General features: G+C 49.5%; 1 protein-coding gene across 1 annotated transcript; it reads left to right on the forward strand.

Moving 5' to 3' along the window:
* The first annotated feature begins 1,511 nt into the window (after positions 1–1,511).
* On the forward strand, positions 1,512–24,905 carry crbn (cereblon). Its single transcript, XM_056274118.1, has 11 exons — positions 1,512–1,584; positions 1,958–2,085; positions 2,337–2,539; positions 3,421–3,570; positions 12,276–12,438; positions 14,753–14,815; positions 14,910–14,994; positions 15,125–15,240; positions 15,392–15,456; positions 18,629–18,760; positions 21,935–24,905. The coding sequence occupies exons 1-11, from the start codon at positions 1,512–1,514 to the stop codon at positions 22,116–22,118; spliced, it is 1,362 nt and encodes a 453-aa protein (XP_056130093.1). The 3' UTR covers positions 22,119–24,905.
* Positions 24,906–26,764: the final 1,859 nt, after the last annotated feature.

Genomic DNA, 26,764 nt, shown 5'->3' on the forward strand with positions numbered 1-26,764 from the left:
ACTTTGAAGAGGTTGATGATAGCACTACGTTTGGCCTCAAGGAAGTTGTCATAATGGCGCTCAGCCAGTGGTGGTTTCTCCTCCTCGGTTGCTACCTTGAACTGCCTTACCAGAGTCCGAAGCTCTTGCCGCAATTGGTGGATATTGTCTGCCCTTGGTCTGGTGGTCCAGCCCTCTCCAACATCAAACCTCTCTACTGCACAATTGACAATGATGGTTGTCATCCTCAGAAGCCATCTGTCTGTATCTCCTTTTGCTGTTGATTTGATGATTCAGGCTACATACTCGTCAAACTGGTGCCACTCTCTGTGCTGGCTTGCTGGAGGCCACTTGATCCGATTCTGCTGAACTACTCTGCTGGGAGCCAGACAGCTTAGCACATGGAGGTTCTGGGCTCTGTGGGGTGTCTCCAGGTCGGGCTCCTCCTGCATCTCACTAGGAGTGGATCCTGTACGCTGCGCTGCTCCCCCCTGCACCAAGCATTTCATTCAGGCCTGATGGATTTTAAGGCCGTGCTCATTCTTGCAGACCTTGCCGTAAATGCATCTTCGAGTTGTCGTCATTGATAAAAAAAATCGTTTCCAACTGTTAATTGCATTTCCCCTTTGACACACCCAAATCAAACAGATCCATTATTCATGTCATTATCTGCAGCTGTGTTTATCCTGCTATGCTAACATCCCCAAGACTAGCCTGCCATGTTCTACCTCATCAGCAACCTCACTGAAATGGTCTAGGGATCGGTTACTCTTTGACTACGCCCTCCTTCTGCGCTTTTATTGATTAACTATCAATTATTATTGTTCCCGGCCTCCATAAAGTGAGCCTCATTTTTATTCTAATTCTACTGAACTGATGTGCCGTCCACGTCCGCGTGTGCATATCCGACCCCTTGTGTCATGCACGTACAGTGATGTGGCCACGCATATTGTGGTATGCAATGGCATATCACACATTACTCCACAGTGGGTTTCCTCCGGGGGCTCCAGTTTCCTCCCACAGTCCAAAGACGATGTAGGTCAGGTGAATCAGCCGTACTAAATTGTCCCTAGATGTGAATGTGTGTGTGTGTGTGTGTGGGGGGGCTTTGATGGCCCGGCGGCCTGTCCAGGGTGTCTCCCCGCCTGCCGCCCAATGACTGCTGGGGTAGGCTGCAGCATCCCGCAACCCTGAGAGCAGGATAAGCGGTTTAGACAATGGATGGATGGATGATGTGCCGCTGAATGCGATGCCATGCTGATACTGCGTTGAAAGATAACTGTAAACACTGCAATAAAAAGCATAATGGGGGGGGGGACAATGATGAACTGGAAATCCTCATGTCCATTTTGTTATTACTATTTCTCAACCGTTGAAAAGAGAATATCTTTCTGACAGGGTGGACCACGGTCCAGGCGGCGGCGGCGCAACGCGGCGTCTCTGCCGCCAGGGGGCGAACACGAGCTCGGTATGAGTGCGTGTGTGGTGGAATACAGGCGAAGAAGAACGAGTCCGGTTGTAAACACAGGGATATGGCTGACGAGAGGGCTGGAGGTGACAACTACATTGACGACAACATGGGCAATCAGTTACAGCTGCTACCGGGTAACCAGCTCCCCCCCCCCCCCCAATTCATGCCAGACGCGTTAGCCGTCCGCGCGCGGGTTCGGACCGTAACGCGTCAGCGAGGCGTTCGCGCGCGCCCCGGCGCGAGAGGCCAGTGTCGGTGACGACGGGCTGACCGGGCAGGCGTTTGGGGAAAGCTAACGTTATAACGCTCTCCCTCCCTTTGCTTTGCGGAGCCCGGCTATGTCCGCCCGCGCGCTAGGTCACAAGGCCGGCAACGGCAGGCGTAGCCGAGTTAGAAGAGGGGGGCCTGGTCGGCGTTACCCCGTTTCAGATCTTATCGACCTTGTTTTGTCTTCCATTCAGGGTGGTTGTGAGTAAATGGGCGGTGTCGTCATTGGTTCTGTTGCAGAAAACGAAGAAGAAGAGGAGGAGGAGGAGGCGGAGGAGGGCGACATGGACACCGGAGACCGCGACAGCGAGGACGCGGTGAAGTCCAGCATCATCAACTTTGACCCGAGTCTTCCTACGTCACATGCTGTGGGTGAAGCGTCCCGATCGCCTTAGCAGATTTTTTTTGCCCATGAGCCAGGCATCTATCCTATCTGGCTGTATCTGGCCATGCCGTGGTGTAGTTTTCTCTACCTTTGCAGACACGATTTAATGCGCTATAGTTGATGATGACCCCAGCTGTGCCCTCCTTATTCCTCGCCTGCCCGAGTGCCTCACGGTTCTGCGGCTGGCCTGGCTTTGCGCTGTTGGTGACTTAACCCTGTCCTCTCTGGCAACAGTACCTAGGTTCAGACATGGAGGAGTTTCACGGCCGTACAGTGCACGACGACGACAGTTGCCAGACCATCCCGGTGTTACCCCACACAGCTGTGATGTTGGTGCCGGGCCAGACGCTGCCCCTGCAGCTTTTCAGGCCACAGGAAGTCAGCATGATGCGCAGCGTCATCCAGAGGGACCGCACGTTCGCCGTGCTCGCGCACAGGTATCCACCGCTGGCACTTGGAGGCAGGGGCGGATCTACAGGGTGGCAACAGGGGTGGCGGCTGCCACCTCTGGGACACAGTCTTGCCACCCCTGTTGCCACCCCGTTTATAAATCAGATAATATGTTTTTAAAGTATATTTTATGCACATGCATGGTGAAGGTCAATGAGATCCGCGCCAAACTCATCTCAAACAGAGGTCGCTGATTTAGAATCCCCCTCCCCCTCACGGGCGCGGATCTACAGGGTGGCAAAGGGGTGGCAGCTGCCACCTCTGAGACACAGTCTTGCCACCCCTGTTGCCACCCCGTTTATAAATCAGATAATATGTTTTTAAAGTATATTTTATGCACATGCATGGTGAAGGTCAATGAGATCCGCGCCAAACTCATCTCAAACAGAAGTCGCCGATTTAGAATCCCCCCTCCCCCTCACCAGGCGCGGATCTACGGGGTGGCAAAGGGGTGGCAGCTGCCACCTCTGGGACACAGTCTTGCCACCCCATTTATAAATCAGATAATATGTTTTTAAAGTATATTTTATGTACATGCATGGTGAAGGTCAATGAGACCCGCGCCAAACTCATCTCAAACAGAAGTCGCCGATTTAGAATCCCCCTCCCCCTCACCAGGCGCGGATCTACAGGTGGCAAGGGGGTGGCAGCTGCCACCTCTGGGACACAGTCTTGCCACCCCTGTTGCCACCCCAGGAAAAAATCTCTAGATCCACCACTGCTTGGAGGGCATTAAAAAGTAGGAAGGGTCTAGTGTTCACCTTGGATATGTTTGGTGTAAAAAAAAAAAAAAGAACCTATTCTTTTGTCTGATAATGGAACGATTGTATAAGACTTGGATGTCTTTGTCCGTTATCCCTCCCTCCAGTGATGCAGGTGAGCCAGAGCCAGAGTTTGGGACAACCGCTGAGATCTATGCATACCGGGAAGAGCAGGAGTACGGCATCGAGACGGTCAAAGTGAAAGCTGTAGGGAGACAGAGGTTCAAGGTCCACGAGATAAGAACTCAGGCAGATGGGTGAGTTAAAATGAAACCAACGCTCAAAGGAAATGAGAGACCTTAAAAAGCATGTGGACATGCAAATAGGAGTTGCCGTCACTCTGTGAAGACAGGCAACATTGTGGGCCCCATTTAAACCATCGATAGGGCATGGTCTAAAGCAGTGGTTCTCAACCTTTTTGGGGTCCTGGACCCCCTGCGTATTTTTGATCTACCCTGAGGACCCCTCCACCTGATCTTGGGGGAGGGGGGTTGCAATTTGTAGAAACAGTAGAAACTGCATTTTAAATTGCATTATAGCATTTATTCACTCTTTGGGGCAAAAATAAGAGCTTTCAGTTGTAACTTAGATATAGTTAACAAAACAGAATTCTTATGCAGTAACTTTCAGATATATGTAACAAAACAGAATATGTATTCAGTAACTTTCAGATATATGTAACGACAGAATTTTTATGCAGTAACTTTTAATAATGCAAACGGGAGCGAGATCTCTTATTAAAATACAATAAATTACACTTGTGAAACAGATGTAATTAGAGAAAAAAGTCCTGTTACCCTTTATAGTTTAGGTAGATAAAGGTCTCAGTCACATTTGAGTAAAATAATCCTATTTCTATAAATGTCATAGGATCTTTTTTTTAAAGATATTTTATTTTCACGGACCCCTTGCAATTACACCACGGACCACTAGGGGTCCGCGGACCCCCGGTTGAGAAACACTGGTCTAAAGCACATGGTGCAGGTGAATTTAAGGCGTGTCCAAATCCACTTTTGGTAGTTAAACAGCAGTAATCTGGGCGTGCGAGGTGCCTGGCGGACTTTAAGTTCAACTTTTATTTGTATGGTCCAATATCTTTACTGTCATATGTATTAGAACACAGTGAAATGCTTGTGCTCTGGCTCTATCTGCCTTAACACAAGGGACACAAGGACAGAGGACAAAAGGACACACCATCCCAAAAAAAAAAGGCAACACTACAGACCTACATAGACTATGTACACCATTTTTTATGCACATAATCTACTATTTATGGACTATGTACACAATGAATTCATATATACACAATATACAGTACACGATAACACAACAATATAAGGTGCATACGGGTGTGTTGGCTGTTCAGCAACCTGACTGCCTGTGGAAAGAAACTATTACTGAGACATTGGAGTGTGATGAGACTCTCCGGTAACGTTTTTTAGATGGAAGGAGCGAGAACAGAACGTGAGCGGGGTGGCTGGTGTCATTAGTGGTGTTTTGGGCTTTCCTTTTGCAGTGAGTGGTGTAAATTTTGTGAAGTTGTGGTAGTTCCATGCGAATGATTTTTGCTGCTGTCTTTACAGTCCTATGGAGCAGTCTGCAGTCCTGAGCAGTCAGGCTGCCAAACCACACTGATACAGCCTGTCAACACACACTCCATGGTACTGAGATAAAAGATCATAAGAGATTTGGTCCTCATACCAAAACTCTTGCGATGCCTCAGAAAATACCGTCTCTGCTGTGCCTTCTTGAGGATGCAGTTAGTGGTGAGAGACCATGTGAGGGTGTCTGTGATGTGTAAACAGAAATCTAAACCATCCACAGTTTCAACACATAATCCATTGATGGAAATAGGAATGTGAGTTCCTCTGATCTTTCTAAAGTCAGCAATGATTTCTTTTGTCTTATTGACATTTAGAGAGAGGTTGTTATTATGGCACCATATGATTAAATCTTCCACTTCCGGCGCCCGGGTGGCATGGCGGTCTATTCCGTTGCCTATCAACATGGAGATCGGTGGTTTAAATTCCTGTGTTACCTCTGGCTTGGTCAGGCGTCCCTACAGACACAATTGGCCGTGTCTGCGAGTGGGAAGTCAGATATGGGTGTGTGTCCTGGTTGCTACACTAGCGCCTCCTCTGGTCAGTCGGGGCACCCGTTGGGGGGGGGGGGGGGCTGGGGGGTGAATAGCGTGATCCTCCCACATGCTATGTCCCCCTGGTGAAACTCCTCACTGTCAGGTGAAAAGAAACGGCTGGCGACTCCATATGTTGGACGAGGCATTTGGTAGTCTGCAGCCCTCCCCGGCTCAGCAGAGGGGTTAGAGCAGAGATCGTGATGGCTCGGAAGAGTGGGGTAATTGGCCGGATACAATTGAGGAGAAAAAGGGGGAAAGAAATCCCCCCCCCCAAAAAAATCTTCCACTTACCTCCTATAGGCCCTCTCATTATTGTCGCTTATTAGTTTTATATATATATATATATATTTATATATATATATAACTTTGTTAAAAGAAACACTCAACGGTAGGAAAAGTGCTCAACAAACCAGGAGCAAAATAATCCAGTGAGGGAAGTACACTGCCTCGTCTCATAAAGAATTTACTTGACTCACTGGATTTTATATACATGTTTATATATACTATATATATCCATTATGTGAACCGCTAATCTTGCTCTCAGGGTCGCGGGGATGCTGGAGCCTATCCCAGCAGCTATTGGGCGGCAGGCGGCGAGACAAGTGCTCAACACATAAGGAGCAAAATAATCTAGTGAGTCTTATGGCATGAAACAGGCTTGTACTGTCTCATAAAGAATTTTTCTTGACTCACTGGATTATATATATATATATCTATAATTATTAGTCACTGTGGTGTCATTTGTAAATTTAATGATGCTGTTGTTGTCATATTTGGTAACACAGTTGTTTATAAACAGACTGTACAATAGGGGGCTGAGACAGCAGCCCTGAGGTGCACTGGTCCTAAGAGCTAATGTGGATGAGTATGTTTTACCTATTCTCAGTCTGGGTCGTGCCTGTCAGGAAATCAAATAGCCAGGTACAGATAGAGTTTCCCAGACCAAGACGTCTGACTTTCAACACCAGTTTGGATGGTACAATTGTATTAAAAGCCGAGCTGTAATCAATAAACAACATTCTGACATAGGTATTTTTCTTTTCAAGCTGTACTAAAGCAGCATGCAGAGCAAGTGAGATAGCGCCATCCCCAGATCTGTTGGAACAGTGGGCAAACTGTAATGGGTCATGGGTAACAGGAATGTTATATTTTATATATGATATAACCAATCTTTCCAGACACGTCATAATAACAGAGGTTAAGGCAAAAGGTCAGTAATCATCAAGGTAAGAGACAGGTGTTTTCTTAGGTACAGGCACACTGGTGGTTTTCTTAAAACACAGTGGAACCACATGCAATGACAGGGACGGGTTCAAAATGTCAGTAAAAATCTGAGATAGCAGAGTGTAGCATACCTTGAGGACATGGGCAGGGGTGCCGTCTGGGGCCAGCAGCTTTATGAGCCTTAACCTTTTAAAGTTTTACTCACATCAGCCTCTGTCACCTGCAGATCGACTGCATCGGGTGGGCACTGTGCTGCTGTCCCTGGGTCCAAGGTGTGAGCTTCAAAGCAGGCATGAAAGTTGTTAAGCTCATCCTGGAGAGAGGCAGAGGTGTTGATAGGCACACTGGGTTTAGACTTAGTCCGTAATTGCCTGCAACCCCCTCCACATGCACAGCGAGTCACAGCCACTGTAGGCATTTTCCATTTTGTCCCTTTATTGTCTTTAAGCAGCTTTGATGGCTCTCCTTAAGTCATACCTGAATTGTTTTTGTAGCAATCCTTGTCCCCAGTAGTACGCTACCTCAACCTCAGGCGAATGTTGCGGTTAATCCAGGGATTTTGGTTGGGGTAGGAGGGAATGGTCCATACTGGAATACAGTTATCCACAATGAATCTAACATAGCCAGTGACCGATTAATCATACTCATCCGAACTCGAGGCTGAATCCTTAACGCTTAACCAGTCTGTTGATTAGAAACATCCCTGAAGTTTGGACTTGTATTTCTGTAGTCCAGCACTGCACCGTACTCACAGTGGGCTGTGTGCACTTCACTTTTTGCTTGTAGGCAGGAAGCAAGAGCACTGACTTTGGATTTCCCAAAGTGTGGTCGTGGGATAGACCTGAAAGCTGCCTTGATCGTGGAGTAACAGTGGTCGTGCACCTTGTTGTTACTTGTCTGAACGCTGGTGAACAGGACTGAGAGACTGTTTCCACCTCAGTGCACCATGAATTGTTAACAAAGAAGGATACGCCAACTCCCTTTATCTTGCCAGTAATCGTCATGGAACGGTCCATGTGGTGCACAGAAAAACCCTCCGATTGTGTAGCCCTATCAGGTGTATTAGGGCCCAGCCAAGTCTCTGTAAAGCAGAACACACAACAAGCCTTCATGTCCCTTTGAGAGCTGATTCGGCAATGAAGTTTGTCCAGCTTGTTATTGAGGGACTGGACGTTAGAAAGCAGTATGCTGGGATTCGGGGGCCGGGTAGGACGCTGTCGCAGCCTTACCAGGGCGTCACCTCATTTACCTCACCACCGGCAGTGCTGTCTGCAGCCATTACTGTGTTTGGTACATGTTTGTTGTAGGTAATCTCTCTCGGCAAGTCCCGCTGCTTCCAGCTGTTGGGAACATCTAATATTCAATCCATTATCCAAACCTCTTGTCCTGCTCTCAGGGTCGCACGGTTGCTGGAGCCTATCCCAGCAGTCATAGGGCAGCAGGCAAGGAGACACCCTGCACAGGCCGCCAGGCCATCACATCTAATCTTATGTCCAGTAAATTCTGCCGATCATAGGTAATTGTGCAAGACGCGTTTTGTGCAACAAAAACGACATATAACATGAAAACAAATAACAAGGCGAGAGAAGCTCGTGGCGAGTCGCCATAGTACGGCGCCATTTTCGATGACCGCACCTCATTTTAACACCAACACGCCTATGGGCGCATGTACATTTGCTATTTAGACAACGTGGGTGCTGGGCAGTCTGAAACTTGCACTGTGCTTTGTACCGGGTGTAAACTGTAAGTTGGACGCCCTTTGTGTTTTTGCACAGTAGTGGCACACAAGTAGGCCTGTATACTTCAAGTTTTTGCTCTGATCTGAAGGATGTTGTCGTCTGAGAGGTACTTGTGACATTAGTTTAAAGCTAAATCTGCTGCCTCGAGTAAATTAAAATTGTTCCAAGGCCATGCCGCATTTTGTCTCCTCTGACCACCTGCAGATATTATAATGGAATAAATTATGGTTTGTTTGAGCCCTGTGTTTTGCAGGTCTGGATGATAAGAGCTGTTTATAAGACACATACACCGATGAGCCAAAACATTATGACCAGTCACAGGTGAACCGAGTAACGCTGATCATCTCCAAACAAGGGCACATGTCAAGGTCTGGGTAGATTAGATGGTAAGCGAACAGTCCGTTTTCATAGTCAACGTGTTGGATGCAGGAGAAATGGGCAGGCGTAAAGACCTGAGTGACTCTGACCAGGGCCACATTGTTATGGCCGTACGACTGGGTCAGAGCATCTCTGAAACAGCAAGGCTTGTGGGGTGCTCCCAGGCAACAGTGGTGAGTACCTACTGACAGTGGTCCAAGGAGGGACAAACCACAAGCTGGCGACAGGGTGTTGGGGACCCAAGGCTCATTGATGCACGAGGGCAATGAAGGCTGCCCCGTCTGGTACGAACCACAGAAGGTCTACTGTGGCACAGGTCACAGAAAATTTTAATGATGGTTACAGGAGGAGTGTCCCAACACACAGTTGGACGACGTGGGATTTAACTTGTTTGTCACTTGTTTGGTATGTGATGCAATAGGTCAACCAGAAGAAGATCCAATAGCAACCAGCTGAAAGGGGGTATATCGCCACCTACTGGACTGGAAGTCGGACATACTTCTGTCAATAAATTGATTCTCCCTGGTTCTTGTATACTGGGACAATGACGATAGTCCAATTACATGGCCTAATCAAGCTGTAACTGTAGCTCAACGTAACTGTTCATGTAAACACACGGAGTGTTATGCTGTCCAGTCCGTGTCTTCATGCAGTTAGGAAAATATAACAGCTGCGTAGACAATGTTAACCGTTGCACTCGTGCATGGTGCATTGTACAGTGATTGAGGCCCCATCTGCAGACATTGGGAATGCCTTTGAAAAGGCAAGCATGGGGGACACATCTTATGTATGCCCTAGTGCTCCCTGTGTCCCCTTTAGCTTCATTCTCAGTCGATCCCCATTTCCATGTCATTTTTCTTGTGTATAAATCCAGTGTAAAAGCTGTTTGGTAAGATGGGCTCGCCGCTGTTTGACGTTTTGCCTCAAATCACTATTTTTGTAAATTAACCTGTTTAAGTTTCTGAAAATGAAAAGTTCTATTTAGACGTGTCTCATGGTTGAATTCAGGCTGTTGTTCAATCGATTTGATCGTTAGCCGGGGCTACGAGGCCAAACCCAATATGCCAACATAGACAGACTCAAGGCAGGGTTTCAGTAAAACAAGTCCTTTAATGCCAGACAAGACGAGGAGCTGGTAGAGTGAGGAGCAGACGGGGAACACTGGGTCCAGGGCAAGAGCGCTTGTCAGGATGGAGCTCGTGGAAAGCTCGGATGAGCGGGCAGTACTGCATACTGTGGCCCGGCGGCGTATATCCAGAAGCCGGCGGATGGTATATACTGGGCCGCCGCCTACCATGTATAGAGGTGGAGGAGCCACTGCTGGGGGGGACAAGGGGCTGGAGAGGATGGGCTTCAGATGGGAGACATAGAACGTGGGGCGCACCTGAAGGGAGGCCGGGAGCTTGAGCCGTACTGCCATTGGGTTAATAACCTTGTCCAACCGGAAGTGTTTATGAAGTGGGGAGCGAGCTTCTTGGATTCCACCTTCAGCGGCAGGTCCTTGGTGGAAAGCCACACCTCTTGACCAGGGACATAGGCAGGAGCTGGGGTGCGGTGACGGTTAACCTGGGACTGGGTGGAGGCGCGGAGCAGGGCAGCACGAGCCTGGTTCCAGATGTGCCGGCAGCATCGTAGGTGGGCCTGCACCGATGGCACCACGACTTCACCCTACTGGGCAGGGAACGGGGGGAGGGTGGTAGCCCACAGCACACTCGAAGGAGGACTATAAAACGCAGGGTGGCCTCTAGTGCCTGGTTAACACACTCAGTCTGGCCGTTGGACAAGGGGAAGGTATCCGGAGGACAGACTCACGGTGGCACCCAGGGCAGAGCAGAATGACCTCCACACCTGCTCCGCCTGCCGCACACCTGCCCCCAATCCTAAAGCACACACATACACACACAAACAAGAGAGAGAAACTAGGGCAGGGGGAGTGGCGAGGAGAAAAAATAGGGAGACTGGGGCGAAGAGGGTGTAGCCTGGGAGGGCACAGGGGCAGCGGTGACATTGATTTAACTAGCAGAAACTAGAAGACACTGTAGTCATCAGTCATGTCTGTGTAACGTATCCATGAACCAGGAAGCTGTATGGGTTCACTGTCCATGGTGCCCACTGTTTATTAATTTATTTAAATTGGTTTTTTTTTCTCCCACATTGTACTTGACCAATTGCCCCACTCTTCCGAGCCGTCCCGGTCTCTGCTCCACCCCCTCTGCTGATCCGGGGGAGGGCTGCAGACTACCACATGCCTCCTCCGATACATGTGGAGTCGCCAGCCGCCTCTTTTCACCTGACAGTGAGGAGTTTCACCAGGGGGATGTAGCACGTAGGAGGATCACGCTATTCCCCCCAGTTCCCCCTCCCGAACAGGCGCCCCAACCGACCAGAGGAGGCGCTAGTGCAGCGACCAGGACACATACCCACATCCGGCTTCCCACTTGCTGACACGGCCAGTTGTGTCTGTAGGGACGCCTGACCAAGCCTGAAGTAACACGGGGATTCGAACCGGCGATCCTGGTGTTGATAGGCAACGGAATAGACCACCACGCCACCCGGATGCCCGTGCCCAGTGTTTATAAAGACATATTAGTTAATTATGTGATGCACATACCTAAATAAATGTAAGGCCCAGATTGTCCTGCCTCTGAGAAGCCTTATTCGTCTTGTGTGTGTGTGTGTGTGTGTGTGTGTGTGTGTGTGTGTGTGTGTGTGTGTGTGTATCTTGGTCTGTATTGGTTAGCTTTAGTAACCCTTGTAACTCTAGTTAATGGTCACAGTAATTTGCATATGAAACCGGTCGTTGGTTTGGGTTGTTATGCCACTGTGTTGTTTATAAGGGTGGGGACACCTGCAGTCAGTTGAGACTGAAGACGTCTCTCAGGGGCCGTCGGCCAGTGTCGGGCCGTCGGTGAGCGTCTGTGACCCTAGTTTTTGCGGTGTGTCCTGCACTAGTCGGACCCCTGTCGGCAGCTTTTCGGCCGATTCAGCACGTTGACTCAGCGGAGCCTGTCGGTGAGCGAGATCACTCTGATTGGCCTTTCAGTGTAGCGAATCAGTGCTAAGCTAGCGAATCAGGGCCGTGGGCTGTAGTCTTTGCGGTGTGTTCAAGAGCTACTTTTTGACCCAGACGGCAGGCGACGTGAGGCGGCGCAGCAGTCGGCCTTCGTGGCCGCCAGTCGGTTTGGTGTGTCTGGGCCCTTAGATGAGTGATCAGTCAAGGTGTCCAGATGAACTGGTTCAGCTTGCTGCGACTGCGTGCTGCATGTTGGGGAACAGTTTCTGAACAGTGCCTCTGCCTTAATACGTCACACTAACACACAGGCCGGCATGCATATATGTTCAGGTGACACATGATCTGTCTCATCCTTTACTTCATCCTCGTGAAGGATTGAGTTCCCGTGTTCTCTCTGTCTTTGCCTTTCCCCCATGAAATACATCTTCATCTTCCTCTTCCTACTACTCTTTGTTTTTTCCCCTCCTATAGCATCAGACAAGCCAAGGTTCAGATCCTGCCAGAGCTGATCCTTCCAGCTCCCCTGACGGCAGTGCAGCTAACGCCCCTCTCCAAGCTCCAGATGCACCCCTCCTTTAGACCCCCGTCCCAGACCTGCAAACAGGCCCAGTGCTGGTGGAATACCTACCGCCAGGTCAGACACACACACACACACACACACGCACACACAAAGTGTTAGTGCTTCAGTCACAAACAACATCTGTTTGTGTTCTTGGACATGAGCGATTACAACTTCATTCAGAAGAAGCTGTAATCCACACACAACTGTTGCCCTTATAATTACACCATGTTATCACTCTCATGGAACTCAGGGTAATTATTTCACCTTTCTATGTGTACATATCTTTAGAGCCTGAATGCTCTTACATGTCACTTCATTTCAAGATGAAGGCCATGTGACGAGCCGGCGTTGATCTCCGTCAGATCAGAACCAGCTGTACTGGCCAGGCGTGCTCATGCATACGAGGAATCTGACTCCGGTTTACAGCAGCTTCTAGTACTTGCATATATCACTCACATAAATAAATAGATAAATAAATGGAATAATAAATGGAATATTGGGGCGTCCGGGTAGCGTAGCAGTCTATTCCATTGCCTACCAACACGGGGATCGTCGGTTCGAATCCCTGTGTTACCTCCGGCCTGGTCGGGCGTCCCTACAGACACAATTGGCCGTGTCTGCGGGTGGGAAGCCGGATGTGGGTATGTGTCCTGGTCGCTGCACTGGCGCCTTCTCTGGTCAGTTGGGGCCCCTGTTCGGGGTAACTGGGGGGAATAGTGTGATCCTCCCACACGCTACGTCCCCCTGGCGAAACTCCTCACTGTCAGGTGAAAAGAAGCGGCTGGTGACTCCACATGTATTGGAGGAGGCACGTGGTAGTCTGCAGCCCTCCCCGGATCAGCAGAGGGGGTGGAGCAGCGCCCACGGCTCGGAAGAGTGGACTAATTGGCCAAGTTATGTGTTACATCAGGGCCGTGTTCTTGCCTCAGAGTGTAAAGCTTAGTTTACTTGTCACTTGGTCACTGTGTTTGTGAGTGTGCAGGAATCTGTAAAATCATGTCACAAGAATTAATCATTCAAGCAATCCAAGAAGTCATACATACATACACACATATAAGAAGGCTTAGTCCAGTATCCTCTTCTGTACACAGAGTTGTGGTTTTGTGGTCTGTGTTTAGGTGTGTGTTGATATGTGTGTGTAATAATCTATTTTTGGTTCATCTTTGGCCAGATGTTTCTCGAAAAAGACCTTAATAGCTGATGTAGGTCTTGTGGCCGAAGTGCTGCCTCGTCAGTAGAGATCATTTTTGCAGCCAGTGTCGACCATGTGCACATGTTGCAGTGGTATTAGACCTCTCCAAACACACCTCATCCCGGTGTGCATACAATTTTATGAGGCGTTATTTTTTACTGTTCACAACATGAGATGGGTCTGTGAGAGATGGCGTGGTACGGACAACACGGAAATCAGGAATCAGGAACACTTTGACACAGCACAACACAGCGCAACACAAAGACAAAAATCATACATCCAGAAACTTCAAGAACACACACACTAACTAACAAATATATCTAAACTAACACACATATCCAAACTAAAAAATAAATAAATAAATCACTGTCCAAGGGAAGGAACGCCAGCCAGGATGACTGTCAGAACTGCCGGTCTGCATGGGCTAGCAGTTAGCTTAGCCTGCCCCGCTTCCACGTCCTGTCAGACCGCCCTCGGTGTTTCCTCCTTGGGAGCTCCAGGCAGCGGCTGTGGTCCTTGGGCCCACCGGATGCAGCAGACCAGGCTCCCCCAGCTGATCCAACGCCAGCTCTCCCAGTCAGACACCCTCGACACACTTCCCTGCACACCACACGACGACACCAAAAACATCACAGTCAACGCCAGGCAAGACCTCCGCCAGACCGCCCTCAGTGTTATTGGAACTGCTGGTCTGCATGGGCTAGCAGTTAGCTTAGTCCACCCTGCTTCCATGTCCAGTCAGACCGCACTTGGTGTTACCTCTTCGGGCACACCTCCAGGCAGGGCAGTGGTCCCTGGACCCACAGGATGCAGCAGACCAAGCTCTCCCAGCCCATCTAGTGCCAGCTCTCCCAGCCAATCAAACGAAGACAAAACTTAAATGCAGATGTGGACAAAGACATTTCATGGACGGTACTGGGTGAGACCGCGCAAACGTGAATTTGCGCCGCCATCTTCCCATGCCAGTACTGGGTGCGGCCGTTGCGAACGTGAATTCGCGCCGCCATCTCCCCACACCGGAAGCAGAAATTGGGACGGGTGATGATAAAGATTCACTTGCTTGGATGTTTTGGTCCATGGCTAGAATATCATCTGCAGTGCATTTTTGAAGTTGTACAACCCCAGTCTCTCATGTCGCATAGCTTGACCTCTGTCATGTCTGCACAGTGTGTGATTCTCTGTTCTTCCTCACAGAGGAAGTTTCACAGCGCCAGTCTGACGCCGTGGCCTCCGTGGGTCTATGCACTCTATGACTCTGTGAGTACCGAAAATCCTCCAGTTGATCCTGAGTAACTGCACGGGGAGCTCGATGTACATCACTCACTTCTGTTCCCTCTGTTTCACCTCGCAGGATTCACTCATGAACCGGGTGAAGAAACAGCTCCACGAGTGGGACGAGAATCTGAAGGACGACTCGCTTCCTACTAATGCCGTTGGTCAGCCTCTCTTCGGCTTGTTACAGATGGATTACAGACGTGCTTACACAGATCTCTTTGTTTGTATGACATTTGCTTTCCTTCCTTCCTCCCATTTCCTCCTTTGTGTGTCTTGTCTGGTTTCTGTCAGACTTCTCCTACAGAGTGGCCGCTTGTCTACCCATCGATGACGCCTTGCGGCTCCAGTTGCTAAAGATTGGCAGCGCAATCCAGAGACTTCGCTGTGAGCTGGACATCATGGACCGGGTAAGGGGGCACCCTTAACTTACCCTCCCCCAGAATGGCTTTAGAATGGGCTGAGGGGACCAGATCAGGGGATATGATCCGTTATTTCAAATAGGAATACATGTTAGTGACCAAACAGCCGTGTTGTGCTGTCTTGTGTTGTCCTCCCTAGTGTACGTCGCTGTGCTGTAAGCAGTGCCAAGACACAGAAATCACCACCAAGAATGAGATCTTCAGGTGAGACTTTGGAGGATTTTTATTTTAAGACAAGGTTAATATACGCCCGCCTGTTGGTCTGTGGTATGTGCAGCAACATGCAGTAAAAGTGTCTTTTCACATTTCAGGAATCAGGAACACTTTATTTGTCGTTTCCCCCAGCGCACAGCAGTACAACAGAAAGACAAACACACATGTCCAAAAACTACAAGAACACATATATCAAACTACAACAAATCACTGTCCAACAGAACGAATGCAGGATGACTGTCAGAACAGCCGGTCAGCATGGGCTAGCAGTTAGCTTAGCCTGCCCCGTGTCCGCGTCCTGTCAGACCGCCCTCGGAGTTTCCTCTTCGGGCGCAGCTCCGGGCAGGGCCGTGGTCCCTGGGCCCACAGGACGCTGCAGACCAAGCTCTCCCAGCCGATCCAACGCCAGCTCTCCCAGCCATCAAACCAAGACAAACTTAGACGTGGACAAAGACACTGCATGGACGGTACTGGAAGAGGCCGCTGCAAACGTGAAGTCGCGCCGCCATCTTCCATCTTCTTTATAAATGTTTCTGTACGGATCAGGTTTTGGCGTGGCTAATGATGAGGGTTGATTTGATAACGATGTCATATCCCAGTCTCACACACACACACACACACACAAACACACACACACGGCACCTTGCTGTCTGCCCTCTTGTTTCTTTGTTGTCTCTTGATGGAAGGTGTTCTGTAGATGAAATCTTGCTCGGCTTTTTGTTCGAGTATGGACTCAACACCTTGGGCCTGAAGATTTCCTTTTTTTCTCATTCACACGTCCTGCACACACGTTTGCTGAGTGCATGCATCATGTCATGAAAGAAGCATAGTGTTGTGTTTCTGTATGATATATGAAAGTAAAATTTGACACACTTCTCTCCTCATTAATAAAACGCTGAAACGGAGGCGTTTTTCCTCAAGAGGTCAAACGGGGTTGGCTGACATGCTGGAGCTGAGAGGCGGAGACGGTGTGTGTTATGTTTGGTTTATCGTGTCAGAGACATTCGTCTTGCACTGCTTGGCTGTCTCTGCTGACAGTACACCTGGACAAGAGCCCTCGTATTTATGTGTTTCATAGTGAGTTTTAAGCCTGTTTTTTGTTAAAAAAAAAAAAAACACCGCCAGGAAATGGACCTGCATTTTTTTTAAGTTATTTTGGGGGTCTGGAAATTGCCAACAGAATATTTTCCATTCACAAATTTGGGATTTCGATCACATTTGTATGCATTTCCTAAAAAAAACAAAACAAACAAAGGCACAGAGCATTCCAACATGTTTTCCAACTTGTTGTAACGCTAATTCCGATGCGTCCGGTGTGGGAAGATGGCGGCGCGAATTCACATTTGCAGCGGCCTCACCCAGTACCGTCTATGCAGTGTCTTTGTCCACATCTGCATCTTAAGTTTGTCTTCGTTTGGTGGCTGGAGAGCTGGCGCTGGATCGGCTGGAAGAGCTTGGTCTGCCGCGTCCTGTGGACCCAGGGACCACAGCCCTGCCTGGAGCGGCGCCCGACAAGGACACACCGAGGCCGGTCTGACAGGACGTGGAAGCGGAGCAGGCTAAGCTAACTGCTAGCCCATGCAGACCAGCAGTTCTGATAACACCGAGGGTGGTCTGGTGGCGGCCTCGTCTAGTCTTGACTGTGTTTTAGTGTCGTCGTGTGGAGTGTGGGGGAGGTGTGTTGAAGGTGTCTGGCTGGGAGAGCTGGCGGTGGATCGGCTGAGGGAGCTTGGTCTGCTGCATCTGGTGGGCCCAGGGACCACGGCCCTGACAGAGCTGCACCCAAGGAGGAAACACCGAGGGCAGTCTGACAGGACGCGGAAGCGGGGCAGGCTAAGCTAACTGCTTGCTCGAGCAGACCGACAAGTCCCAACAGTCATCCTGGCTGGTGTTCGTTCTCTGGACGGTGATTTTTTTTTTTGTTGTTTAGTTTAGATATATGTGTTAGTCTGGATATATGTGTTCTTGTAGTTTTTGGATGTGTTGTTGTCATTGTGTTGCACTGCTGTGGGCTGCGGGAAACCATGTTTCGTTTAATTTCATGTGTGCAAGTGCATGGAATGAAACGACAAAGTGTTTGTGATTCTGATGTTTTGCAGATTGTGTGGGGTTTTTTTTTTTAAATCCACACTTGGTATTTCTTAAGCGGCTGCAGGGATGCAGTACAGGAATACTACATACAGGGATGGCGTGTGTGTAAACTGTGTGAGTACCTGGCTCGCGTCATGACAATAAGCTGATGTGTTGATGTCAACACCAACACAATGCAAAAAGGACCAGCACACATTGTGTTTTTGAGGGAAGTGAAATGCTGTTCATGTGGACTAGAAGATGGTGGGTCTCTGATGAGACACTTACTGAATCTGGTTGGTGATTGGTTGGTTTGGTGGTTTACGTGTCCAGACCAGAAGCAGCTCAATAACACTGTGAAGAGGCAAGCCAGGTTGCTGGTGGTGTCCAAATTCCACTAGATGATATATTCAGCCGTCAAGTCACCTGGGAGAAGGTTGGTCTGGTCAGCCAGGTCCAGACCAACCTTCTTCCTCCAGGCTCAGGTTTAGGCTTTCAGTGGCAAGATGCAACAGGTGGGAAAACTCTGTTTGTTGAAGTCTAATACTCACTTTTAACTTCAGATTGAGTCTAAAATGTGTTGTGGAAGGCGTCCGGGTGGCATAGCGGTCTATTCCGTTGCCTACCAACACGGGGATCGCTGGTTCGAATCCCCGTGTTACCTGCGGCTTGGTCGGGCATCCCTACAGACACAATTGGCCTGGTCTGCGGGTGGGACGCTGGATGTGGATATGTGTCCTGGTCGCTGCACTGGTGCCTCCTCTGGTTGGTTGGGGCACCTATTCGGGGGGGCTGGGGAGCGTGATGCTCCCACGTGCTACGTCCCCCTGGCGAAACTCCTCACTGTCAGGTGAAAAGAAGCAGCTGGTGACTCCACATGTATCGGAGGAGACATGTGGTAGCCTGCAGCCCTCCCCGGATCAGCAGAGGGGGTGGAGCAGCAACCGGGACGGCTTGGAATAGTGGGGTAATTGGCCAAGTACAGTTTGGGAGAAAAGGGAGGGGATCAAAAAAAAAAGTTCTTCTTGTTTTACTTTGTACCGTAGTGAACGGTAACCACAGCTAACCGGTGTTTGTCTTTCATTTCCAACAGCCTGTCTCTTTATGGCCCGATGGCTGCGTACGTCAACCCTCATGGTTACGTCCATGAAACCCTGACGGTTTACAAAGCCAACAATCTCAACTTGGTCGGCAGACCATCCACGCTGCACAGCTGGTTCCCAGGGTAACGCTCTTTACACACACACGCCACTAGTCTGATACTCCCCTGCTCACAAGTGGATATGGCACGCATGCACACACACCTGCAGTGGGCTGACCGTTGGCATGCTTTGCTGTCTGGACAGACGGCCTATCGCTGAAACACTGCGATGACAACATGATGACTGCATTATTTCACCCTGTTAGTATTCCAGCGGGCCGTTGTACATCATTACGCTAGGTAGACACAAGGGATGGAGCCTCGGTTACTTGCAGGGTATGTAGACCTCAGTTACTTGCAGGGCATGCAGACCTCAGTTACCTGCAGGGCATGCAAACCTCAGTTACCTGCAGGGCATGTAGACCTCACTTACCTGCAGGGTATGCAGACCTCAGTTACCTGCAGGGTATGCAGACCTCAGTTACCTGCAGGGTATGCAGACCTCAGTTACTTGCAGGGCATGCAGACCTCAGTTACCTGCAGGGCATGTAGACCTCAGTTACCTGCAGGGTATGCAGACTTCAGTTACCTGCAGGGCATGTAGACCTCAGTTACCTGCAGGGCATGCAGACCTCAGTTACCTGCAGGGTATGCAGACCTCAGTTACTTGCAGGGCATGCAGACCTCAGTTACCTGCAGGGCATGCAGACCTCAGTTACCTGCAGGGCATGCAGACCTCAGTTACCTGCAGGGCATGCAGACCTCAGTTACCTGCAGGGTATGCAGACCTCAGCGACAGCATAGTTTTGAGCGAGTCCTCGGTGGTTATTTATCCTCTAGCAAACCTCCCATAATTGTACCTTAGTCCCATTTCCTGCCAGAAAATGAATTTTGTGCTGGTCTAACTCTCTTGTTAAACAAGTTCGTTCGCCTATTCCATTTCCTACCAACACGGGGATCACCGGTTCGAATCCCCGCGTTACGTCCGGCTTAGTCGGGCGTCCCTACAGACACAATTGGCCGTGTCTGCAGGCAGGAAGCTGGATGTGGGTATGTGTCCTGGTTGCTGCACTAGCGCCTCCTCTGGTTGGTCAGGGCGCCTGTTCGGGGGGAGGGGGAACGGGGGGGAATAGCGCGATCCTCCCATGCGCTACATCCCCCTGGTGAAACTCCTCATTATCAGGTCAAAAGAAGCGGCTGGTGACTCCACATGTATCGGAGGAGGCATGTGGTAGTCTGCAGCCCTCCCTGGATCGGCAGAGGGGGTGGAGCTCGGACGAGTGGGGTAATTGGAGAGTACAATTGGGGAGAAAAAGGGGGAAAAATCCACAAAAAAGAAGTTTGTTTGTGTTTGTAAGGGGTCTGATTCTGTGTGAGCTGTGCTGCAGGAGAAGCGGCGTGAATATTCTGGTTCCTCAGGTGTTTGGTTGAAAGTTACTGTGAAGGAGAAGGTGGTGCTGGTATTTCTTTGAAAAACCACATTGTAAAGAATATATTTACACATTTATAAGACGAGACAATGTACTTTTTTAACTTTGCCAAAGGGAAACGCGGTATTTATCTCTCCTGGCTGGACACCAGTCAGACATGAAATGGTTTTGGGTTTTTTTTTTCACTTTTTTTATTGAAATTTTACAATCAAAATATTGTATATACATGTATGAAATCAATGTTTATATTCACATAGAAAAACAACAGCAACCAAAATTCAACATAGAAGAAAGAACAAAAAAAAAAAAAAACCCACACACAAACATATAGCCTGGCCGCCTAGCCAATTAGAAAAAACACAACTTGTGTACTCAAGACAAATACGTAATATCCATCCATCCACCCATCCATCCATCCATCCATCCATCCATCCATCCATCCATCCATCCATCCATCCATCCACCCATCATCTGAACCGCTTATCCTGCTCTCAGGCCCGCGGGATGCTGGAGCCTATCCTAGCAGTCATTGGGCAGCAGGCGGGGAGACACCCTGGACAGGCCGCCAGGCCATCACACGGGGCCGACGCACACACACACACACACACACACACACACACACACACACACATTCACATTCACACACACACACCTAGGGACAATTTAGTACGACCGATTCACCTGACCTACATGTCTTTGGACTGTGGGAGGAAACCGGAGCACCCGGAGGAAACCCACGCAGACACGGAGAGAACATGCAAACTCCACACAGAGGACGACCCCCAAGGTTGGACTATCCCGGGGCTCGAACCCAGGACCTTCTTGCTGCGAGGTGACCGTGCTAACCCCAGCTCCACCGTCCCACAAATCAGCAATATTATAAAATAAAATTATAGATTATACAGAAAAAATAGAATGGTGGAAATAAACAGCTCAGGGATACACCCATATCACCACACATGTAAACAGATTGCCCCAAGTCCAGCCAAATGATATTGGTTACCAGATGCATTATGGGATGTCAGGTGACCGCAGTTCCTTAACAAATTTAAAGAAAGGACCCCATGTTTTATGAAACCTGGTTATTGAAACCTGGACGGCACGGCGGCGCAGTGGTTAGCGCGGTCGCCTCACAGCAAGAAGGTCCTGGGTTTGAGCCCCGGGGTAGTCCAACCTTGGGGGTCGTCCCAGGTCGTCCTCTGTGTGGAGTTTGCATGTTCTCCCTGTGTCTGCGTGGGTTTCCTCCGGGTGCTCCGGTTTCCTCCCACAGTCGAAAGAAATGTAGGTCAGGTGAACCGGACGTACTAAATTGTCCCTCTGTGAATGTGTGTGTGTGTTTGTGTGTGTGTGTGTGTGTGTGTGTGTGTGTGTGTGTGTGTGTGTGTGTGTGTGTGTGTGTGGGGTGGGGGGCCTGTATGATGGTCTGGCGGCCTGTCCAGGGTGTCTCCCCGCCTGCTGCCCAATGAACTGCTGCGATAGGCTCCAGCATCCCCGTGACCCTGAGTAGGATGGGCGGTTTGGATAATGGATGGATGGATGGATGGCCCTTAATGGGTCATGGTTGAGGAAAACCGGTTGGGCACGACTGGCCAGAGAAGAGGTTTACTGTAGCGAGGAGCCACGGTAATCCTCTGTGCAGATACAGGGACCACTTTTGCTGAGGTCATGAGCCGCTGAGCCGCTGGGTCACATTCTTTATTAGTCCTCTGTTGTACAGAACAGCTGCGTGGACCACAAACAGACACAGCGCCACCTAAACACATCTGCTGCTGGCATGTGGTCCCCGGGGATGGCGGCTAACAAGGGTATTTTCTTCCTTCACCCCCAGATATGCCTGGACGATTGCACAGTGCCAGACGTGTGGGTCTCACATGGGGTGGAAGTTCACGGCCACGAAGAAGGACTTGTCTCCGCCACGCTTCTGGGGGCTGACCCGCTCGGCCATGCTCCCCCGTATCCCTCAGAATGAGGGGGAGGAAGGGGGAGAGGGCTCCCGTGTCCTCTGCCTGTAACACCACACCGTGAATGCGCTCCCTGCCCCACCAACCCCCCCCCCCCCCCCCCGGTGTCTTCGGTCTCACTCCCTGACAGGAGCTCCTGTCGAATAAGCAATGCACACCACCTGACGCGACACGGGCCTGTCACCGAGACAGCGAACCCATCACCCGTGGCAGTGAATCCATTAGTGTTAAGTCTGTTCAGCCTTGTTATTGGCAGAGTAAGAGTAAGTGAGGATGGGGTGGGGTGGGGTAAAGGCGCTGTTCTGACATGTCAAGCTGAAAATAGTGTTGCGTTGTGATGAATAGAAAGGAGAGAAGAGTGACCAGAAGGTGACTGTGGTTAAATGTGACTCGCCACTTTAACATGTTGCTCTCCTGGCACGTTGCATCTGTATCTCGCCCCCTCCCCCGATGTTGCTTGCCTGTCAACACACTCATCCACACATCATGCTTAATGCAGGACCATGCGCCCCCCCCCGACGCCTGGTCCACTGCATGATGGGACGTGTGCCCCCCCCCCCATGCAGTCATGCCAGAAACTCCGTGAGTTACTGATGCCCATCAGGGAGGTCGGTTCCTACAACCAGTGGCTTCTTTAATGATGCCGTGAAATAAAGCAATCGATTGAAATCCAGCGGGGTGTTTCGATCCCGTGTGGTCGTCTCACAGTTGCATATCTGGCTGCCCGGCGTCGTACTCTGAAAGGAGGGAAACCCTCGTATGACAGACCGCGCCGCCTTCTTAAGACCAATATCATTTCGGTCCCTCCGGTCGAGAAGGAAACCGGCTGTATTTTTGTATGTGGAGCGAGACGGGAAGTCCTCCTGCCGTTCTTTTCCACGTGAGAACACGTTTGCGTTATGTCATCACATCAGTTCGCTGCAAAGCAAACTGATGTTTAAACTTTTTTTTTTGGATATCTCAAGTTGTTAAGGCTCATAAGGCTGCGAGACAGTGTGTGACAGAAGACCTGCGTGGGCACTGGTTGGCTCTGTGCTTCGCCTCAGACTGACCGGGCGTCGGGGGCGTGCGCGATAGGTCAAGGCCAACCGAGCGAGTCGGTTGAGAGAGTAGCTGCCGTTCTGTTTTGACGTTCCTGTGTTCTGGCGTGGTTAGAAAACAAGAGTGCCTATTCTCCAGCTCGACGTCTTATCGGCTTGGTTTCGGTAAACCATCCGACTGCAGACGTGAAATAAAAGCTGTGAGTGACGGTGTGATGTGAAGCCCCCGCCTGTCTCCTGTTGTTCTCGGACTACTCTGGGCTTCAAACTCACCATTTCGGAAACGACACCTATTGCAAAGATGCTGGAAAGTTGTCGCCACATGCTTGTACAGATTGAATTGTATATAAAAGGCAGAAATAGTAAATATTGTGGGACGTAGCTGTTCTATTGTATATAGAATCTCGGACGCTCTAATTTCTTTGGTTATTTACATATTGCAGCACTGTCGGAAATTATGGCCTTATCAAGAAGCAGAGTGATTTGATGCAATAAGGAACTGTGTTAATATGTGAAGCTGTTCGGTTCCCTCACACAACATGTCATGCTGCACAGCAGTGAAATAGCTGATGAGCTATCTGATGAAATATCTCATAATCTTAAGAGGACTGGTTCAGGAACTCGTGTTCAGATGGCCTCAGAGGCATGATACGATGTCCTATGGACGTACAGCTGGGATTTGCTGCACCGACGTAGGCCACATGGGCGAGACTGACTTTGTGGACTTGCACAGAGCGTGTCTAAGTGTTAACGTCTCTTTTAAAGGTGCTATATATGAGATTTAGAACATTAATGTGGCAGCAAACAGCTATTTGCCATCTAAAGCGATAGTAGAGTAATGGCGTGCACGCTAGCGTTAGCAGGGTAGCTAGCGAGCTAATGATTACGTCGGGTCACTCGGCAGATCGAAGAAATAGCTCCTTACCAAACTGAACAGGTTAATAATGTTAATGAAATGACTATACTGTAGAAACTGATATTCCAACCGACGAACTAATAGCCAAGAATGCGAGGTGTGGGGGGTGGGGGGTTGTTTTGCTCTGAAATGCTGCTGCTGAATACTCGGGCTGTGTATTGGCGAGAATCTGGCGATATGATACGGGGGTTACGACTCAATATATGGCGATATATTGCGATACAGTAAGAAAGGCGATATATTGTTATTTCATAGACCTGTGTTCTTTGTGCTTATGCTACTTCCCGTCTCAGTTTACATGGTTGCGTTGGAGTGGAAGAGTCGAATGGCTGAATATAGATTACAACACTGCCATCTACTGGTGGTGGGGTTACACACAACACAGAATGTTTGTCACAAACCTTTACATGTAAACAAAAATCGATATAGTGGTTTTGAGAACCGATACAGTATCACAAACGACAATATCGCGATACTCCAGTGTATCGATATTTTCTTACACCCCCTACGGAATATCGCATATAGCGCCTTTAACTCAGTACTTGTATTTCTTCCAGAGTAGAACCTGTTCACTTCGGACTACAGTCACTTTCAGCTTTTCTGTCTTTCCTTAACAATTCTTCATAGAGGCTGTTCTTGGGTTTCATATCATAATTTCATAGGTTTGCAAAATCTTGGAATATTGTTTTTGTGGTGTGGTAATGAATTAACTTTACCAAGGCATTGGAATGGACATGTGGAATCCAAAACCCAATGGCGTTCTTCTCTTCTGTCATTTTCTGCTGTAGAGATAGCCAGGCCTGGCCCCAAAGCAGCTTCCCTTCATCTTTTCATGCCATAGACGCTCAGCACAAAGTGAAATAAAATACAGTTCTACTGTGACACCCTTCTCATCCTGCCTCTGTTTGTCCACTGCAGCGTTAGAGGAGCTCGCCGTGGATTGTTCTGTGTATTTCGAGCAGGACACGGGTGGAATATAAAATGTGATAAGCCAAACAGGACTCGAGCTGTGTCGGTGTGCAGAGCCGGAGGACTGAAGGGACCCTGTGGAGGAGCCACAGGACGCGAGGCAGCGTAAGCCAGTGATCGAACCCTCACTAGAGCTGTTTATTGTTCACATCTACAGGGCTTTCAAATTAAACATGTTCCTGGGGCGTCCGGGGTAGCGTAGCGGTCTATTCCGTTGCCTACCAACACGGGGATCGGCGGTTCGAATCCCCGTGTTACCTCCAGCTTGGTCGGGCGTCCCTACAGACACAATTGACCGTGTCTGCGTGTGGGAAGCCGGATGTTGGTATGTGTCCTGGTCGCTGCACTAGCGCCTCCTCTGGTCGGTCGGGGCGACTGGGGGAATAGGGTGGTCCTCCCACGCGCTAAGTCCCTCTGGTGAAACTCCTCACTGTCAGGTGAAAAGGCTAGCGACTCCACATGTATCGGAGGAGGCACGTGGTAGTCTGCAGCCCTCCCCGGATGGACAGAGGGGGTGGAGCAGCGACCGGGACGGCTCGAAAGAGTGGGGTAATTGGCCGGATACAACTGGGGGAAAAAAGGCGGGGGGGTTTATTAATCCATCAGGCAGGTACACGTGCATCACAGGCGATCTCGGTGGTTTTCTTGGTAGATGAGACTTTCCATCCTTCCATCCATCATCCAAACCGCTTATCTTACACAGGGTCGCGGGGATGCTGGAGCCTATTGTAGTAACTTGAACGACACGCATACTTTATAATAATAAGAAAGCTTTACTTAACTGAATGGGACCAACACGCAGCCCGCGAGCCCTAACATGGCACACATCAATAGACTGACGGACACAGCTCGTTTACTTCCTGTGTAGCGTCTTAAAAGGGTCCGGGGACCCCATAAGGGGATAATAATAAAACTAATCCTGTTTAACTCATTGCAACTCCTACGACACCTATCCCAGCAGTCACTGGGCGGCAGGCGGGCAGACACCCTGGACAGGCCGCCAGCCCATCACAGACGATGGGTGAAAAGTGTCAAGTTGTACATATAAAGTTACGTGGAACTTGATATGTACAACTTGACACTTTTCACCCGTGTGCTGGTAGGTGCGGGTGGAAGTGTGTGGACAGTTGTGTGCACGTGGTTGACGTTTATCCGTGGTCAATCTTGCTGGCATGGCGAAAAAATACGCCATTGTCAACAGCGCTCTTCAACAAACAGGAAACTGGTATGACCGCTGCAATCGAAACCGGAAGTCGGTGGACTACAGTTATGCGCAGAGCCGGATACAATGGACCTTTCGCAAAGTTCCCCTTAGTTACTGTTGCTATGCCCGTCAAGCATTTCAGAACTATCCAGGAAGTAGCCGGAAAACGCCAAAACATGAAGGGAGAAATCAGCGCATTGTGTGGGTAAAAGTAACAGTAATAATACGTTAGCTGTATTAGCTATCAATAATAGCTGGTAGCTAGCTTAGCTTGGAGCAGACAGGGTATTTGTGTTGATTTTGGATGGATTAAGCTGGCCATGGGGTCTGCTATACTGCCAAATCTATTGCCGACATTGTGCTTCTTGCGTTCTGGGTTTGGGGAAGGGAAAGAAAATTACACCCCTCCAAACTTTTCAGATATCTAGTATCTGATCTGCAGATCCTATAGGCACACCGTTTCAGCATTTTGCTGTGTGTTTGAAAGCTTGACGGACCGTTGCTAAGGTAGGATTGGACAAGCACCGTTCTGGGGCGGTACTTTGGCGGGGGGGGGGGGGGGGTGGTG

This window comes from Lampris incognitus, chromosome 2 (genome assembly GCF_029633865.1).
Source record: "Lampris incognitus isolate fLamInc1 chromosome 2, fLamInc1.hap2, whole genome shotgun sequence".
In the NCBI taxonomy this organism is placed as follows: Eukaryota; Metazoa; Chordata; class Actinopteri; order Lampriformes; family Lampridae; genus Lampris; species Lampris incognitus.

Bases quoted from the DNA above. Each gene is read 5' to 3' on its own strand.
- crbn (XM_056274118.1), top strand. From the start codon at position 1,512: ATGGCTGACGAGAGGGCTGGAGGTGACAACTACATTGACGACAACATG. The intron at 15,457-18,628 runs GTGAGACTTTGG...CATTTCCAACAG, and splicing joins ACCAAGAATGAGATCTTCAG to CCTGTCTCTTTATGGCCCGA. The intron at 18,761-21,934 runs GTAACGCTCTTT...CTTCACCCCCAG, and splicing joins CTGCACAGCTGGTTCCCAGG to ATATGCCTGGACGATTGCAC.